General features: G+C 40.6%; 1 protein-coding gene across 1 annotated transcript; it reads right to left on the bottom strand.

Annotated features, from left to right (window-relative positions):
- Positions 1-209: 209 nt before the first annotated feature.
- Positions 210-15,140, bottom strand: taok1a (TAO kinase 1a). Its single transcript, XM_072392243.1, has 20 exons — positions 14,653-15,140; positions 11,681-11,929; positions 10,705-10,776; positions 9,416-9,517; positions 9,267-9,312; positions 9,040-9,136; positions 8,824-8,937; positions 8,622-8,713; positions 8,325-8,418; positions 8,145-8,226; positions 7,876-8,043; positions 7,573-7,773; positions 7,251-7,379; positions 6,864-7,100; positions 5,626-5,754; positions 5,331-5,534; positions 4,985-5,224; positions 4,470-4,682; positions 4,145-4,327; positions 210-3,902 (listed from the first exon to the last, which is right to left on the bottom strand). The coding sequence occupies exons 2-20, from the start codon at positions 11,810-11,812 to the stop codon at positions 3,384-3,386; spliced, it is 3,054 nt and encodes a 1,017-aa protein (XP_072248344.1). The 5' UTR covers positions 11,813-11,929; positions 14,653-15,140; the 3' UTR covers positions 210-3,383.
- Positions 15,141-17,834: the final 2,694 nt, after the last annotated feature.

Below are 17,834 nucleotides of genomic sequence, written 5' to 3'. Positions count from 1 at the left end.
ATGAACATGTGAATTATTGAATGCAGATACTCCAGGGCCTAAAAAAAAGAAAGAAATCCCGTTAAAACAACAACACATGACAAGTTATACTAAAATTACTTTATTACAGCTGATTTCTGTTCAATATCCCTCCGCCAACATAATGGTAAATACAATACAAACAATATAGTAAATTTGATCCTGTTTTATTGTTTCATCTCTTTGTCAAACAATTTAAACCCACTTTTAGAACTTTACCAGTTTGTAGTTATCTTCATAATCTCTGACATTCAACAACAAGCTCCACTGTCTATACATTTCAATACAGGTTATGAGTTGTAGTGGTAATGTGCCAAAGAATACTGACATCTTCAAAAAAAAAAAAAAAAACCTTTTCATCATTTATCCGTCACCCCATCATTTTTTTTTTTTTTCAAGCCTTTTCACTTTGGGCCCTACACCAGAACCAACTTTTGTTGCTATGTTTCATACATTTCTCGTCATTAGCCCAACAGCAGGTGAAACATGGGAGATGAAACACAATGCAGTGGTGTCTGGGCCTGGCAACTCGGGTATGGCACAGTGTTCGACCATAGCAACAATCACTATTTTCAGTTGCCGATCCTAATTCAGTAACCCACGCGCTTTCAGTCAGTAGGATAATATCTGACACGGAAGTTAAAGTGAAACAATGAAAAAAATAAACTAAAATACAGACTGGTGGCAAGGTCTTATGACTGACAATGATATCCAGATTCATTCATGCACAGTTGTGACAAAAGTGAACCAAACGGTCAACACAAACTTAAAAGTTGGCATGTATGTGAGGTTTGTTTGGCCTAACATTCAAACACTTGGCTTTTGACTTATTGTAACAATCCAGTAATGTTAAGTACATTCTCATTTCTGTATCAAACATGAATAAATCAGAAAAGAATTAAATATAAACTGCTTTGTTACAGTAGCTGGAGCTTAGTTGGCATAAAAAAAATAAAATTAAAAAAAAAAGAGTTTAGGGACCAAATAAAAGTGGATTTGATGCCCTCGCTCAAAGATGGGATCTGTTGTACGGTAAGTTCAAATGTAACAAAGGAGGAAATAGATGCCAGCATTCTCTGTGTCCTCAAAGGTAAATACCATCTGAAGAGGTTGCTCTGAATCAGACTGGAATGAGGATACGTGCCAAAAAAGGTGCTCAGCGGGAGGTTTCAAACTCCAAGCACCAGCACTGATGGGAAACAGCCAGTCAACTACACGAGTGGCATTTAGAGGAGACCACAGCAAATCCAAGGAGACGAGGCACCGGGTCTGTGTACGCCAAATCAAGAACATCTTGACTCAGCACCGCTTTGAGAACAAAAGGTTTAGCTCGTGACAGACATTCTCTGAAAAACTGGATTTAGATTCCAAAGTTTGTGCTTCAACAAAACACAAATATAAACATTTAGTTCCAGCTTCGAGATGCACCTTCGTCACTTCTAGAGAATTATCCTTAAAGGCCTTTTTAACAGTTTTATATTTGCTGTCTGGACACGGAAACTCTCTCTTGAGAGGGGAGGCTGATAAAGGAGCATATATATACTTGTCCGGCGACGTTTCATTAACAGCAAACTGTAAAGACAGGAGAAAGCTCAAACTCAGAGAAACTGTTAGAGATGTAAAAACGACCTAAGTGCTTTTGCCACCTATAGATTGCATTTGGCTGTCAGAGCGTGCATTTACTCAGGGAGACTCATGCTGTAACAGTTTCATTTCAGCACCTTTTAGATTTTTAGTGTTATCTATTAGGGCCCCAACTTTTCTGGAGTGATTTAGCTCAGTAGTGCCAAGCCTGCTGTCATGGTCACGCCAATCACCTTCAGCTACCTGCTTGCACATAAAAGACTCTTCTCAGTAAACTTTGTTCAGTTTGTTTTCTGGATATTGCTGCTAAAACATATCTTAAAAACACCGTAGCATGTTTACCAAAATCTATTCAATCAAAGTTAAGCAAAAACATACACACCCACACACACACACACACACACAGTCAAAGGCAATAACCAAAAACAGCTACAGTCTCAAAACATAGTAAAAGCTGTAAAACTGGGGTAAATGCTTTTCTATCACATTTTGTTTGTCACGTTCCACTCTGCCTCATCTGTACTTGGGAGAACGCTCCTAAAGATCGCAGGTCAGTTTGACTTTTCTACACACGTACCAATGAAACATTCATCCGCCAGGAGCTTTGCAAAAAGAAGTAAAATACTAATTTTATACACATTAAGCTGTATAAAGTGCTTTGAAAAAGGCAGCAGTAATAAAAGGCACTAATAAAAACAAAGACATGAGCACTTTGATTGTTTCTGAAGGCCAATAAGTATCCTTTTTTTTTCTTTTTTTTTTTTTAAACAGTTCCTCCCGTGAATGTGAACAGTGACTTTCTCTGCTGAGGTTTCAAAGTTTACTCCTCGAGTACCACCTACAGAAATGAAAATGCAGTTACTGATATACACAAGTAACCTTTTTATTTATCAACATTTCTAAGACGTAAACCAACTTCACTGCATATTCGGTGAATGTAAAAATTCTGTGATAACACAGCCTGAATTAAAACACTCACTGATAGGAAATGGATCACAATATTTAGATATGGACATCTGAAAGTGATTCAACTTATAAAAGCTTAAAAGGCACGGTATTAGTAGTAGCATATGCCTGAAACGGTTAGGATGGGTTTGTTTGGTTCAGCTTTTGTTAAGTCTCATTTTGGTTAGTAATCAGGGAATCAGGCAACAAAAAGATTTCTGAATGAAGAGGCCAAATCAAATTGATCACAATGACCATTACAGCAGGCTGGTAGGACAACGGCAAACCATCCTTGGTTAGATCTGCTGTGTTTTTGCTTTTCTTACTATCGTCACAGAACTGGCCAGTGTATTGTTGATCATGAATGGAGGGGGAAAGGAAGAGGGTCCTACACCAAAATCCGTCGAATGTGATTGATTGATAGACTTTTAAGGACATAGTTAACACGTGTCAAAGGCTTTTTAACAGTGTTTTATGTGCAAAATGAGAGCAATGGCTGTGAATAGCACAAATGTATATTATCAAAAGAAAAAAAAAAAGAAAAAAATCCTCCGTAGGAGAGAACTGGAAATAAAAGCAAATGGGATTAACACGTCGACACTCAAATTGCTTATGTGACATAAAGTTAAAGAACTGTGTGTGTGCCGATAAACTGCCGTGAGGACGGGCTGTGCCTCTTTTCAGCCCTTTTGACCTGAGCAATATTTATTTTAATCACACATCCACATCTGTACATGGGAGAAATAGTGGAGTAGTGTCAGAGACAACGCTGTGTCCTGCTGTATTTGTTGGATTCTACATTTCTGCTCAAACTGACTCCAGGGCTCACAAGGAGTCTATGTGTAGGACAGGTGTGACCCGTTGGATATCTGAGAGGTGACACTCGTACTCCTGCTCATACCCTGCTCACCGCGCCCTCCTGAGGGTGTCCTCCCCATTGCTTGGGGGCTGTTCTGTATACCTCCACTGCTGCGGGAAACCAGAGATGCAGGTGATTGGTGGCCCCACGGTGGTGAACCTCCTTGCATGCCCTGTCCCCACCCTTGATGCATAGGTGCGCCTCCTGGACTGGAGTGATAGTGGTGACTTGACCTTGCACTCGAACTGCGGCTGCCCCAGTGTGGCCCTTGGGAGCTTCCAGAAGGGTGTAGTTGCTGATGGTGACTCCAACCCCCTGTAGCCCCAGGGAAGCTATTGCTGAGACCCTCTGGAGAGATGTTTGATAGCACCATGTTGCTGAAACCCAGGCGCATACTCTCCGAGTCAAAAGCCTCAACTTCTCGGGCTTGGCGCTCAAGCAAGCTCCGGGTTCGTTCTTGACGTTCATTATCCAAGGACTGCATCTCCTCCTCAATCTAGAAGGGAAAGAGAGGGGGAGAGTGATGAGACAAAGAAAAAACAACATTCATATACAGTTCATGAACACATACTGTAAATTTGGTAGATGCTCAAGGCAACCACGATAAAAAGATACATAATGGATGTAGGAACAGAAAGAACGTCTTTCCCCCCCAACATGTTCAAGCATTTTCAGATTGCCAACAACAAGCATTCAACCAATTCAAACTCCACATGAGAATGAAGTAAAGAAGCGAACCTTTTGCTCCAGCAGGGCCCGGCGCAGTGACACCCTTTGCTCTAGCTCCTTCTTCTCGCGGTCATGCTGGGCATCGGTCTGCATCTTGATTTTGCTCTGGTAGGCATTGAGAAGCTCCAGCTCCTGCTGTAGCTGTATTCGTAAGGCTTGGTACTGAGACTCCTGAGTCTCGTCCAGACGTAGCTAAGGACAAAGAGACAAACTGGACTAAAAATCCAAAATGTAAAATATATGCACGACAACATTTGCTAGAAGTGCCAAAATGGAACAATGGGAGGAGTTTGTATTAGTTTTAGTGTTACACTCCTGGCATTACTATACTCACCGCCTGAGTGGAAAGCATTTCATTGATGGATTGGTCATATTGCTCTGCCAAAATGGCAAGTTTGCGATGTTGCTCCTGCTTCAGCCGCTTAAGGACAGCTTTGTGCTCCGACTTTGGTGTGGTCTCCAGCAGATGGTTCCTTAGTGCTTTATACTGCCTGGTCTGGATCTTACATGTGTCCTGGAACTGCTTCTTGATCTGTAGCTCTTTGGACTACGTAGAATAGAAAAGTGATCTAATCTATAATGCATGTACAACTGCATCATTCAATCAGTATTATACACTTCCATTTTATGGGCTTATTAATTACCAAGTAGAACCAGAAAATCAGGTATTTTGCATTAAGGAAACCGTGTGTTTCAGCCAGTCTCCACCAATACAAGATTGAGAGTATATCCCACTGAGAATCAGTGAAATTAACATTTAAAAAAAGAATCCAAGCAGAAACTCTTTACTGAAAGAAATGGGCTTTCTGACTCTCAACTGTTCATAAATACTCAGAAATGTCGACTCACCTTGAGGCTCTTGGGTTGCTGGCGAACCTCCATGACATGTTTGCGTCTCAGTTCCCTCTCCCTCCTCTTGTTGTACTCCTGCTGATTGGTGAGCTCCGTCTGGTGCTGCAGGCGGATCAGCTCAGTCCTCGTCTTTTGGATAGTGTTAAGCTGACGGAACTCCAGCTCTTGCATGGACTCATGGTGACGGAGAAGCATGGCATGTTCCAAGTCCTTCTGGGTTTGACGTTTGTTTAACTCCTAAGGTCAAGTACAAGAAGAGATTAACAAGAAAGAAAAGAGAAAGTCCCTCACCAACACCAATTTAAGTGACTAGTTTCTAACCCTGAGGCTTAACAGAACTGACCTCTCTCACTAGGTCCCGTTCAATGTTGTGGCGAGCAATCAAGATCCTTCTTTTGAACCTGCGGCACTCCAGATCCAGGTACTGCCTTTGCCTACGCTGTAAGTTGGCCTCCTCCTCTGCTTGGAAGTGTTGGAAGTTTTCCTTCTGCTTGGACAACCACTCCTGCTTCTCTTTCTTGGGTGTTGACTGGTTTTCATTCAGTTCCTGAATGGAAGAAGGCATATAAAGTTTACTTGCCAACTTCAAGTTGCTGAAAGACACACTTAGAAAACAGGAATTCGATGAATCTTCCCACCTCTTTCAGTTGCTCCTTGCGGCGTTTGTATTCCCGTTTCTGGGATTCTAGAAAGCTGTTAAGCTCTTTCTTCTGCTGACTCTGGATATGCTGCTGGAACTTCTTCTCATCGTTGCTAAATGTTTTTGCCTGATGAACAAAGGCACATAATTATCACCCTGAATAATGCAACAAAAAACAAAAACACACACAAACATAAAAAACAGCCGATGTAATGGGACTGCGGCTGCATTTCCACCACAAATATCCAGAACTTTTAGTCCCAGGGAGAGAGAACAAAGAGGTTTCTTCATGCAGTGGGCTGTCAGTGTTCAGCACAGTCTTAAGACCCACAAAGATAAGGTACATGAGCCTTTTGACGTATGAAAAGACAATCAGTGTTTTCACACAGCTTGTCTGCATTCGACTACTTACTCCACTCCAGCAGGGTGCTATGTTGAAGAGGACTAGAAAAACAAAAATCACTCTATATAATGCGATGGACAAGGGACACAGCAACAACAGTATGCTCTGAGGAGATTAAAACGGCGTGTCTTGATAGCGATTTAATGATTTGCAGATGGTATCACTGAGTCAGTGATAGAAAATAGGTATGCTGTTGTGGCAAAGCTGATTGTCACTCGGGCGTGTTTCAACAAGGCTCAATTTTCTCTTCATTTGGGCGTAAAATATCGAGCACTCACATCTTTGTAAACAGACCCATATTGAGCAATGACCAGCAACTGCTAATCATTCCATATGTGATCTAAAGGAGCATCTGCAAAGTAAAAAAGCTGTTTGCAACTGACAGGGTCAGACTGTCATCATGAAAAGGATCTCTAATGTAGCCTCACTGGTGGAAAAGTGCTGAAATCAGTTCACATGCAAGTTAGAGCAGAGGCCGCAAGCTGCTCTGGGAAGGGTATTATAAGGTTGCAATACAAAATGCAGCTTTTTCTTGTTTATACTCTTCTAAGCTACAGCAAATAAACGCTGAGACACATCGTGACTACTTGGGGGCAACTAAGAGATTCAGACATTATTGCAGCTGGTGATTTTTTTAACAGATGTTAACATTTGTGTTTGCGCTGCAACTTGCAGTCAAATGTTTACCAGAGCAAATTTTGCCTGAGGTGGCAACTGATGGAAATGAAACACCAAGGCAAGATCAGAGAGATCTTTTTCTAGTCTTTAGGGGAAGTTCCTGCAGTAGAAACACAGCAGCCTGAAGTGAACACATGAAGATAATGCGAGCATACATCTTTCTCCATGGATGCCTGGTGTTTCTTGACCAGCTTCTCCATTTCCTGGGCAAAGCTATTCCTCTGGTTCTCCAGCTCTTTGTCCAGACGGAGCCTGTGCTCATCCATTTCGGCCTTCAGCTTGTTCTCCAGAGCTGCCAACTGTTTCTGATGCTGCCGCCTCATGCGCTTGTAGCCCAATATCTGCTCTCGTAACTCAGAATCCTGCTCATGCTCCTTAATCTGGCGAGTGAGCTGGAAAACGGAAGACAAAGATTTTGTTACGCTTATAAGATAACTTGTAGGGTATAAAAGGTTACGATGGCAATGTTATACGTAACATCTAGCAATGACCATAAATGTTTCCTAAATGGACTTTTACACATGAAATAACAGTGTTGTTACCACTGAAGCTGTGCGTATAGTGGCAAAGTGTTCGCGGTTTCTTCTTGGCCTTGGAGTGTGTGCAGGAAGGGACTGTGGCTCTGTTGGCCGGTTGTGAGGCTCTGTTGCTTCATTACCTCTCTCTTGCTCCTAAAAGGTACCAAAAAGAAACATGTCCAAAGCTAAATAAGATACTGCACTGCAGTCAGAAATGATTCATGTAATATCTCCTGCTGCAACTCATAGAAATAGTCATAGTATAAAATAATAGTACATCGCTCTACTAGAAATAGTTCAAAGTATATTATAAAACAAGGCTCCACAGAACACATGAACCACTTACAGGTTTGAGATGTATGACGGAGCTGTTGGACATCACTGTGTGGTCTCCATCCATGTCGCCCTCGCTCTTGTCGTCGCCTGCATCTGTTAGACTATTGACGGAGCTGCTCTGAGAACTGGCACTGATCGACATGCTGGGGATGGATTGGTTGCTCCCCACGCTGTTCACCGTGCCTGTCCTACCCACATTGTGCTCTGGCTCCTACAAATAACACACAACAGGAAGTCACAAAAGCACACCGTGACAGACTACTTTAAAGCCAAACATGCACAATCAAGCAGTTGAAACAGTCGCATGACAAACCTCCTCTTCATCCTGCACCTCAGTTGAGGGGCCATTGTGGGCCTCCTGAAACAAGATCTTCTTCATTTTACGATACTGCAGATTGTCTAGCTCCCGCACTGCATCTTTAGTCCGATTGATCAGATCAATTAGAACGGATTCTGGTCGCTCACGCTGCACAAATGCATGCTGGAGGAAGGACACAGAAAACTCTCTTGTTAAAAAGGCAAAGTGTTATGTCGCTTTTCAGCACTGATCACAAAGGAGTCGCTCCCATGTTTGATTCCTACCTTTAAGAGCTCCTCAGAGTTCGGCCTATCCTGGGGAATTTTCTGAAGGCAAGAATCTACAAAGTTTCGGAAATAATCCGTCCTGCAGTTGAGTGATGAAATGAAGATTCAGTTTAGATTGTGGTCGTACATGACACCGAGCACTTCAGCTTCATACAATTTGCTCTCTTCTTTACTCACCATTCACTAGACTGCAGTGTGGGGCTCTCATTCTGTGCTATATGGTATAAGGCACTCATTGCATTCATGTTGAACAGTGGAGGCTTCCTCTCAGCTATAAACCGAGAAGCAGATTGCAATAAGGAGACATGAAGGAAATAAAACAGCTGAAATATTTAACTAAGGAATGACAAAGTGAGGAAAAACAATACTGGCCATGAGCACCTTCTAAAACATTCAAAAGAAGAAAGAGATGCAAACAGTGCAACAACAAATGAGGTCCTGATGTTAGATGTGATTAAAGCCAAAGTGACTTACCCAATTCAATGCAGGTTATTCCCAAAGACCAAATGTCCACCTTTCCCTCGTACTGACCTTCATCCATAGCTAAAATGACTTCTGGGGCCATCCTGAAAAAGCAAACATATACAGCAGAAAACAAGTATGTCAACAATAAGTTCATGAAAATTCTGGAAAAGTGTTCTAAGAGCGACTCTAATATTAAGGTCTCCTAACATACCAATATGGGGTCCCAACAAAGGAGTTGGCAGGACAGGCAATAGAGGCAGAGCCAAAGTCTGCAAGTTTTACCTGACCTGGCTCCGTCAGTAAGATATTTCCTGCCTTTATGTCTCTGTTCAACATAAAAAAGGAAATGATTAAAGTTGTACGTAAAAATGCAGAATGTCTGAGGGCATAATACCTCGGTATGGTCCTCCATACTTGCAACACTCACCGGTGAATCAGGTTGTGGGAGTGAAGATAAGCCAAACCCTGAAGAGCGCCATGGGTAATTGCAGCTATTTCAACTTCTTGCAGAGGTTTCTTGTGAACTGGAGCGAAAGTATCATCAGTGATGTAAAGCAGGACAAAAGGTGACAAAGACCAACATAAGACGGAAGGTTAACTTTCAGTCACGCAGCATCAGGCAGTCATTTTGAGTTTAAAAGGTTGTTGACTGACCTTCTAACAAATCTGAGGCTGAGCCCAGACAATACTCCATCACCAGCTGCAATGAAACAAAGTTTGTTGTGTGAACTGGCTTTTGTGCCTTATTCGCAGAAAAAAAACGAACATTTCTGTTGTTTCATTCTTTAAAGTGAAATGTTTACCCAAGCAGTGTGCTCCCGCAGGTAGCATCCTTTGTATTCGATGCTGTTTGGGTGTTTTATTCTCTGCAGAAATTTCACTTCCTTGATTATGTCTTGCCATTTCTGGGAAGAAAAAAAAAACACAAGTTGCTAAGTCTTATTTCAATTAAAAAATACATTCAGTTGATTTTTTTCCCCATGAATCTTCAAATCCTTCTTTAAAATGCCAAAGCACATGCAGGTTTTTAGAGTATTTTGCTTCTGTCAGCGGTTCCTGCATTGCCTAAAAATGGACAGGTATCAGCTTGCATCCACCCAACTGAATTCATTTCTGGTCATAATTCAATTCTAATGCCAGTCTAGACAAGATCTTACAATGAATGTTATATCTCGCACTGAAAACCGTGCCGTAAGGTAGAGATCACTGTCTACAGACCCCAAAAACATGACTTTGTTAACCGAGCTCTAAGGCAGAACATCTGAAAATGTCTGAAGCCTTCAAAGTGCCCAGAATCACAGCAGCTTCAATCACTCTACAATTAAAGAAACTGGGAACCGCTAACAACTGACTGGATCTCACTGCCCACTTTAGTTATCAGCGATAAGGAGCCTTGGTAAGACAAGTAATCAAAACTTAATGATCCCCATAAATTAGCTCCTATTTCATGATGGAAGAGCTATGCAGAGGAAGAATTAGCACAACTCCACTAACCAAGCCTTTATAGTAAAGAGGCCAAACAAAGGTCATTCCTTAAAGGCATACGACAGTCCAGTGGGGGTTTACCAAAGGGCACGTAAATAATTTTTTCAGCACGAGATCTTAAGTGCCCTGATCAGACGAAACAAAGACTGAACCATTGAGCCGCAAATACAAATGGTGCATGTATGAAGGACAGCAGAAACAGAGCACCACCTCATCAACATCATCGGGATACAGTGAAAGATGGATGCAGACGAATGTAGAGCCAACTTGAGTGAAGACCGTTTTCAAAGAGCTTGAGATCTCAGGCTGTGATCTCAAGCCCTTTGAAATGGACACAAAGCATGTGTTAAGATAAAAATAAATTAAAAATTAAAAAAAAAGAATGGGAGAAATTTTCAATGGAAAGGTGTGCCAGGCTAACAGAATCATTCCCACTATCGCCATCTATTTTGATCAAATACTAAGTGTAAATGAGTTAAAGAACACTCATCTTCAATGAAATTGACTGCCACTGTGAAGGTGTAAGTAGACCGAGGGGAAAACTTGAAAGAAAAATGACAAAAACTGACTTTGTTCATGACAGTCAGGTTAGTAAATGCTAACAGACCTCAGTGGACTGCTTCCCACTATAAGACATCTTCTTGATGGCCACCACATCATTTGTCCGCACATCCTGTGCCTGAAAGATAAAGATATACATATTAATGACTGGTATCTTCATTGTGTAATTCTAACAGTCATTTAAGATCTAGCTTGCTGAATGGACGGCATTAGAAATGTTCTTTTTGTTTATTTTCAGGTTTTAAAGCAGCCATGATAAAGCTTTTTTGTTGTTGCTACATTTGCCTGTCAACATTGACTTATTCTCACTGTCTGCATTAACAGACAGACAGTAAAAGTTAATGCCCCAAAGCATCACAGTGAAACAGACTCTGACTATGCTGATTCATTGTGGCTGCAGAGACAATATGGCACTGTATGACAACGATATGGAGAACAATTCTCTGTCAAACTCACTGACTGAAAGCAGTGCTTCACACTGCTTTGGAATATCATTGATGCATTATAACCCCTTATGTAGATTAAATCGAGTAAAAGCACTGCGTTGTAAGTCTAACCGTTATCGAGGATATTAAGGACGTTATTAAGACAATGAAACAAAATCAGCACCATCCAAATGGTCCTGAGGGTTACAAAACTACACTCTTCAGGAAATTTCTTAAAGAACCTGGCAAACACACTGATATCAGACTTTTAGTTAGCAGTTTATGATACAACAATTGCCTTATTATATTGTTTGGGCTTTCTTTTAGTCTTTTAGTCTCGTTTTTTAAATCTGATAAACAAGTAAAACTTTTAAACTGGCTTAATCTGACATATCTAACATTTATAGGTGACACTTTATTTTCTATTTTATGTGTCAGTCATTTCAAGGCCCAGTAGATGTCCATATGTGCCAACATGGTGCTGCCACTGAAGTGAAGGAGGATGCTGCAGCTTCTGAGGAGACTGCTCAGAGGTCAGTCTGAAAAAAAGGTTTTAAGGCTTGAACTATTCATTAGCTGTTCTAGTGGAACACTCACAAAATAAACAGCACCAAAGCTGCCATGTCCAATTTCACGCAGATCTGAGAAGAGCTTTTCTGGATCCTCCTTGAAGAAGAGTTCTGCAATTTCGGGGTCCTTCAGGCTCCCCGCCCGACTGCTGTTGGGCATAATGGGGAGTTGGGGGCAATGCCGCTGTCGCCAGGAACTATCTGGGTCTGCGACAGCGACGTGAAAGCCCCCTCGGTTGGCTCATCTGCAGGACAGTGGTTTCATATGTGTCCAGAGCTGAAAATACAAGACAAACAAGAGTGAGCTAAGTGAAATCAGAAAACTTCAGATACCTATTGATCCCCCATATAGATTTAGGGTTTCTCTTCTCTTTTTAAAGCTGAATGGACAGCAGTGACGTCCTATAAACTGCATCAGAGGGCTTGACTCTTGTACTTTCAGAGTTTGGTGTTCAGATGCCCACTCTGTCTCCATCACCGTTAATAATACGCAAGAATACTAATAACATTTCATCAGTGAGTGAGTGTGACTGGTGTTCATGTATGAGCAGCAGCAGTGCCCAGCAGAGTGAGAGAAGGCTATGCAAAACATTAGCTGAACCGTAACGTCAGGTGCAAAAGAGGACGACAGCCAGTTTGGCAGCATGAAGTAAGTCTCCTGTTTCCATAGCAACAGTAACTACATTAATGAGGCCAGTGGGCTATGTTCTGACCGCCGCTCTTCACAGTTTCAGTGGTTGGTATATAGAAAGATGTGCAAAAGATACAACTGTGACTCACAGTTTACTTAGTTCACGAGTTTCAGCAAGATCACCATGGTAACACCAAGATGCTTCACTGCGTGAATGATGCCTGACTCGAAACAAAGGCTTCCAGACAAAATACTACTTCTTAAACCCAGGAGTACTTCGTGAACACACGTTCTCATAATAGCAAACCCTGTACATGTAGTCTTCCAATAAGTGTTTTTTCTATTGATGTTCTCTCAGTTAATTTACCAGAGCAGCAACTTTCCATTACAATGTGAATAGATCGTTTGTGTTTCTTCCCATGTAAAAAAGTAAAAAAAATTAAAAGGCACCATACTTATCTAGAATTTATCTCCCAAAAGAAAAACCAAACTGGAAATACACAGTAAACATAGGAATGATATCCACAGTATAATCTGTGTATTAACTTATCCACAAAAGCAAACAGCATGACCACAGGTGATATGAGGGAAAATGTGTTATTTCTCTTTTTGTTTTTTTCTTCAAATCAAAGTGCAAATTCACATTTGGAGATTATGAAGAGAAAGAACATAGCAGAAATCTGCAACTTCACTATCAAACCTAAACTTTCCATTCTTAATTGTAATTGCAGCCTGAACAATGTAGACTGTAAAAGATCACTGAGGAAAATTTACTGAGTCCATGTGGCTCAGATGATCAGTTGCAAACAGATGCAGAGCTGGCGCTAGAGTCACAAGACTTCTTTCCCAGCCTGGGAGAAACAGCCCCCAGCTCAAGCAGACATCTTTTGTCTCACAACAACACTGAACAACCCACTATTCTACACAGATGCAGCCACAGCCCTGAAATAAAGCCTCATTACCATGTGAGACTGTGCCTCTTTATTGCCATTGTTCTTCATAACATTGTTGCCACTCAATGAGCTTTGTTGTCATATTTCATGATAGCATTCTCAACCATGGACACATGAGGAGAACAGCGAGCGATGACAACTGATACCTTCATAAAAACACCCAAGTGCTTCAACTAGCACATACGCATGCACAAGAATGCAGCAGGACAGGACAACAAAGCTGGAGGGCTGGAATTCCCAATGTATGCCCTCACTGTGCTGCATTTCTCAGCATTTCCTGTTCGCACAGCTAAAGGGAGGTAGGGATGGGCCCTGGTGAGCATTTTGACAAGTGATTATCTTACTTCCTTCACATAACAGCGAGAGCAAGGATGCACTGAAATTTTACACGGAAACGTAAAAACTTCGAAGGGAAGACATTGCAAACAAATCTGCTGGTTATTTGCATTCAGCGAGAAGTTGAAACAGGGCAACACCCAAGTTGCTACAGATGATGTGGAAAACCACACAAAAGTAGTCCTAGTCCAAGTTATCAAATGGTCATTTCATTTGTATTGAAATTTGTAAACTAAAATCAAACGCCTCCCAGCTTTAGTGCTTCCCTTTAAATCTTTAATACCATACAGATTCCTTGTCCTTACAAATATTAAGCTACCATCGCTTTTATGAAACCAGAGCACAACTAGATTTCAACTGATCTGGTCAATTGCAATTCAGTCATTTTACTACTCCAATCACAGACCAATAAATACATAATCCTGCTACTCTCACTGAGTTTGATAGCAGCTGGGTCTGAATTTGTCAAAATCCAGCACTGTTATTGGTCTAAAAAATAAATAAACTGTACATGTTCAAGGTTTACCTCTCAGGAAGCCCCAAAAAAATAAAAATATATATTTTTTAAAAATCAACCCCTCAGGAGTGACCCAGCAGCCCAGTCTCACCTGCGTCGTTCCAGCCCAAGTACTAAGTCTCATCACTGGAGTTAAAACATAAGATGAAGAAGAGAGTGTGCAGGGGGGACTTGGGCTAAAAGTCGTGACTTATCAACACGTGTTTCACGTGTCACCCGAGAAAGTTAAACTTAACAGAGTCTAAAACATGACGTCTCAACCCGAGGCTCAAATGTGCGCAAAGAAGTCCTTCGTTTAAAGAGATCCCAGCAAGCCAACGTTGACTGTGATGTTAGCGACACACCAAACTTCACGTTAGCCAACTTACGTTTCACATGATGAAACAATCCAACATAAATCCATGTCGTGTTTATAAGAGGAACAGCTTCAGGACTACTCGTGTAAAGTGAAATTCAACAACAGCTCGATGTCACTTAATAGACATGCTGTCAGAAATGTTACATTCGTAACGTAACCTGTGCGGTGTTTGCTAAGTTAGCTTAGCCAGTTAGCTGAAACTCACCCTCTTCTGACAGGCCAGCTTTCAGCGATGTGGAGAATGTCGTACAATTCAAAACACTTTGGGACTAGAAAGTATTCCTTCCGTTTCATGCCCAGCGCGACAACTTCTTGTGTCAAATCCTTGTGGCTCTATGTGCTGTCAGTCGATTATACTAAATACATAAGTGAATTATTAAAGGTTCAAATCCCCACCCTTGAAGTAACTGGGGTGCCACAGTACTTAGATCCCACTCCCAGGCAGGTCCAAAGATGGCTGCCGAGCGCTCCACCGCCGCCTCCCTTCGCGAAAATACGTTAGGAAAACCGTGAGGGAAGTTCAAACACCTCCAAAACACCCATAAACAAGCAGCGTTAGTATCCGCAATGTCGTTGGACCCACTGGGTATTTAAAGTAGCTCAGTGGTACCTGATTTATTAAGTTATATGTGTGTAACTAACTCTGCCTGAGCGTCCGTCTTCCTTCGACATGCTGCAAACAGCAGTTCCGCCCTGCCTGTTGCAGTAAACTCTGTCTGACCCAAGAACATCCAGAGGCGGAGACGTGGAAGCATATTATAAAAACACGAGACCTGCAATATTCAACCTACAAATAACTAACTGTAACAAAAGTTATAAGCTCATCAGTGATAAAACCATCAGTGTGGTTTAAATCTATATCTTTTTGTGAACAGTAGGCCTGACACATGGTGAGAAAAACGAAAATTTAACCTGAACACTTTCGGATACTTTTTGGATTACTTAAATATATTTACAGGCAACATTGCAGTTTATCCCGGGTATTTAATTGACGGGTGCTTTTGTTGGGGCTGTTTTTGATCAAAAGGCAAATGAAGGAGTATCATTAGATTAACAAAAAAATATTGTTCTTCGGTTTTCAATTAAAATATAAAGGAATTAAAAGATGATTTGCACAATTCTAAGTTTTTTGTTGCACTTTTTTTTAAAGTTGTTTTATATTGTGTTGAACTTGTTTTAAGTGTAATTAAATTGCCCCAAAACGGGGACAAAAACTCAGGATAACAGCAGGATTTGTCTGATGTCAACATATTAAGTTATGAACAGATAGATTTCTGTTTAAGTCTTGAGGATACTGGGGCGAATGCTTTTGGCAACGAGAATTTTTCAGTGAAAATCAGATACCATGACAGTCCTTGAGTGTGTTGTTACATATCAAACATACAGATAGAAAAAAAGTGACTACTGACAGACTTCTTGAGCTGACAGGAGATATTTTTATTTATATGTCACGTAAAAACATAAAAAGCACTTGGAACTCATCGCATCAGTTGGCCATTACAAAAATATGCTGGTATACACATCGCCAGTTGTGCGGAACAGTTTCTTTTGCTCAAGTTTTCGTATCCTAATTTCAAATGTGTTGAACTTACCATTATATCGGGGTTTACTGAAAGCCCCAAACAGAAAGAAATCTCTCTTGGAGAGGACAGGCATGGCTGATGGATTGTATGTTTATCTGCCAAATAAGTTCCTTTAAACCATTATTGATATTATAATTGTCATTTTATAATTGCTATATGTTATGTAGTTCTTATTTACCACTGGAATTTGTGGGAATATGGAGTGTTACAAAGATGGCCACTGAGTGACACTGACATCATAGGCCCATCAGGGCATTAAATACATCAGTTTATTGGCTTTTAGACATTTTGATAAAACCATTTCTGATAAAATAATTAATCTGTCTGATGCAAATTAAATTGCTGTTTTATTCTGGAGTTTTAGACTTTAGTTTTAAGCTTGTGTGTTTAAAGAAACATTGCATGTTCAGAAGCTGTAAATAAGCATCAGTGGATATTCAGATGGGACAAAAACAATCTACAAGTGCAATTTGCTGTCATCATGTACTTACTGAGAGTTGCACATAATGGGATAATACTTGTGTGTGTGTGTGTGTATGTGCAAGAGTCTACAGCCGTAGTATTTACCAGTGGAAATGCAAGTAGTCTAGTAGTCTGTCTTCTGAGCGCCGCTGAAACAAAGTGTTGTGTGTTTTGCCTGTATGGTTTTGCCTGCGGGATCCTCAGCAGGCTTGTTGTTGAGAGGTCAAAGAGAGGATTTTGAGGTCTTGAACTGTATTTTCCCCAAAGTTTCAAACCTGCAACACTGCAGGCTTCTCTAACAATGAACCATGACAAATAAACAGAAAGACAATTCTGGAAAAGAGACACTGAAATATTTTCCAGAGTTTTCTCCAGCATGAAATCTGTTTTTTGATCAAGATCGACCATTATAAAAAAAGATGTTTTGTTTTTCAAGGCAGTGCCTAAAAGCCATCTGTATTTGGTGGTTTTGTGTGTAAAATGACAAAATCCACATGGCTTCTGGTTTAGGTGCAAACCTATTTTAATCTATAAAAAAGCAAATAAATCCCTTAGTATGAAGCCTTCGATATATTTATTGTAGTCTGAATACATCACAACAGCAATGTTTGGCTATCTTTGCTCATTTGTAAGCATGTAAGGATATAAGGAACAAAATCATGATCCTATAGGCATCCAGCACTTCAGCAAATGAGTAAAAATGAAGAAAGTCTTTTCTCCAAACTTGTTAACAGGGGATGTTACTGTCTCAGACTAAAGCCCTGCTCTAGATGGTTATCAGGGTCCGTTTGACTTCCACACTGTGCAAAATACAAAAGATATAGATAGATAAAGAAAATAAAAATATAATGATAACATCATCTTAATTTTGAAAAATGAAATGAAAATTAAACTAAATGACGAATGTAATGCTAAACTAAACACCAGGTGGAACATCTGACAGCATCAGGTTAACTGCATGAGGTCAGTGTCATAATTAGATACAAAGAGAGTGTTTAAGAGGGGTGGATCCCCGTTAAGAAAAGCTTCAGAGGGGTTCACCACTTGGTGAAAGAGTGTCTGGGCAGATTTAGGGATTTCATCATCTATGCTACATTGTACAGTAAAAAGATTCAGAAAATCAAGACATATTTCTACACATGTGATCTTCTGGCATAAGAAGAAGAAATTCATTATAAACAGAAATATTTCTGTAATTACCTTTTTAGCTCAAGGGCACTTCTGAACACCACAGTTCATCACTGAATGCACAAATGCAAAAAACTATATCATGTAAAGGAAAAAATATAATTTTTAAGCTAAACATAGAGACAGCACTACTTTCTCTTGACCATAACACATT

This window comes from Leuresthes tenuis, unplaced genomic scaffold (genome assembly GCF_036924035.1).
Source record: "Leuresthes tenuis unplaced genomic scaffold, fLeuTen1.0.hap1 SCAF_9, whole genome shotgun sequence".
Classification (NCBI taxonomy): Eukaryota; Metazoa; Chordata; class Actinopteri; order Atheriniformes; family Atherinopsidae; genus Leuresthes; species Leuresthes tenuis.
Note: the sequence above shows the minus strand (reverse complement) of the source record. Positions and strands in the feature narration are given on the sequence as shown.

Coding starts and splice junctions, on each gene's coding strand:
- taok1a (XM_072392243.1), bottom strand. CDS start 11,812: ATGCCCAACAGCAGTCGGGCGGGGAGCCTGAAGGACCCCGAAATTGCA. Junction 5,535..5,625: donor GCAAGGAGCAACTGAAAGAG/GTGGGAAGATTC, acceptor TCTTCCATTCAG/GAACTGAATGAAAACCAGTC. Junction 4,328..4,469: donor AAATGCTTTCCACTCAGGCG/GTGAGTATAGTA, acceptor CTTTGTCCTTAG/CTACGTCTGGACGAGACTCA.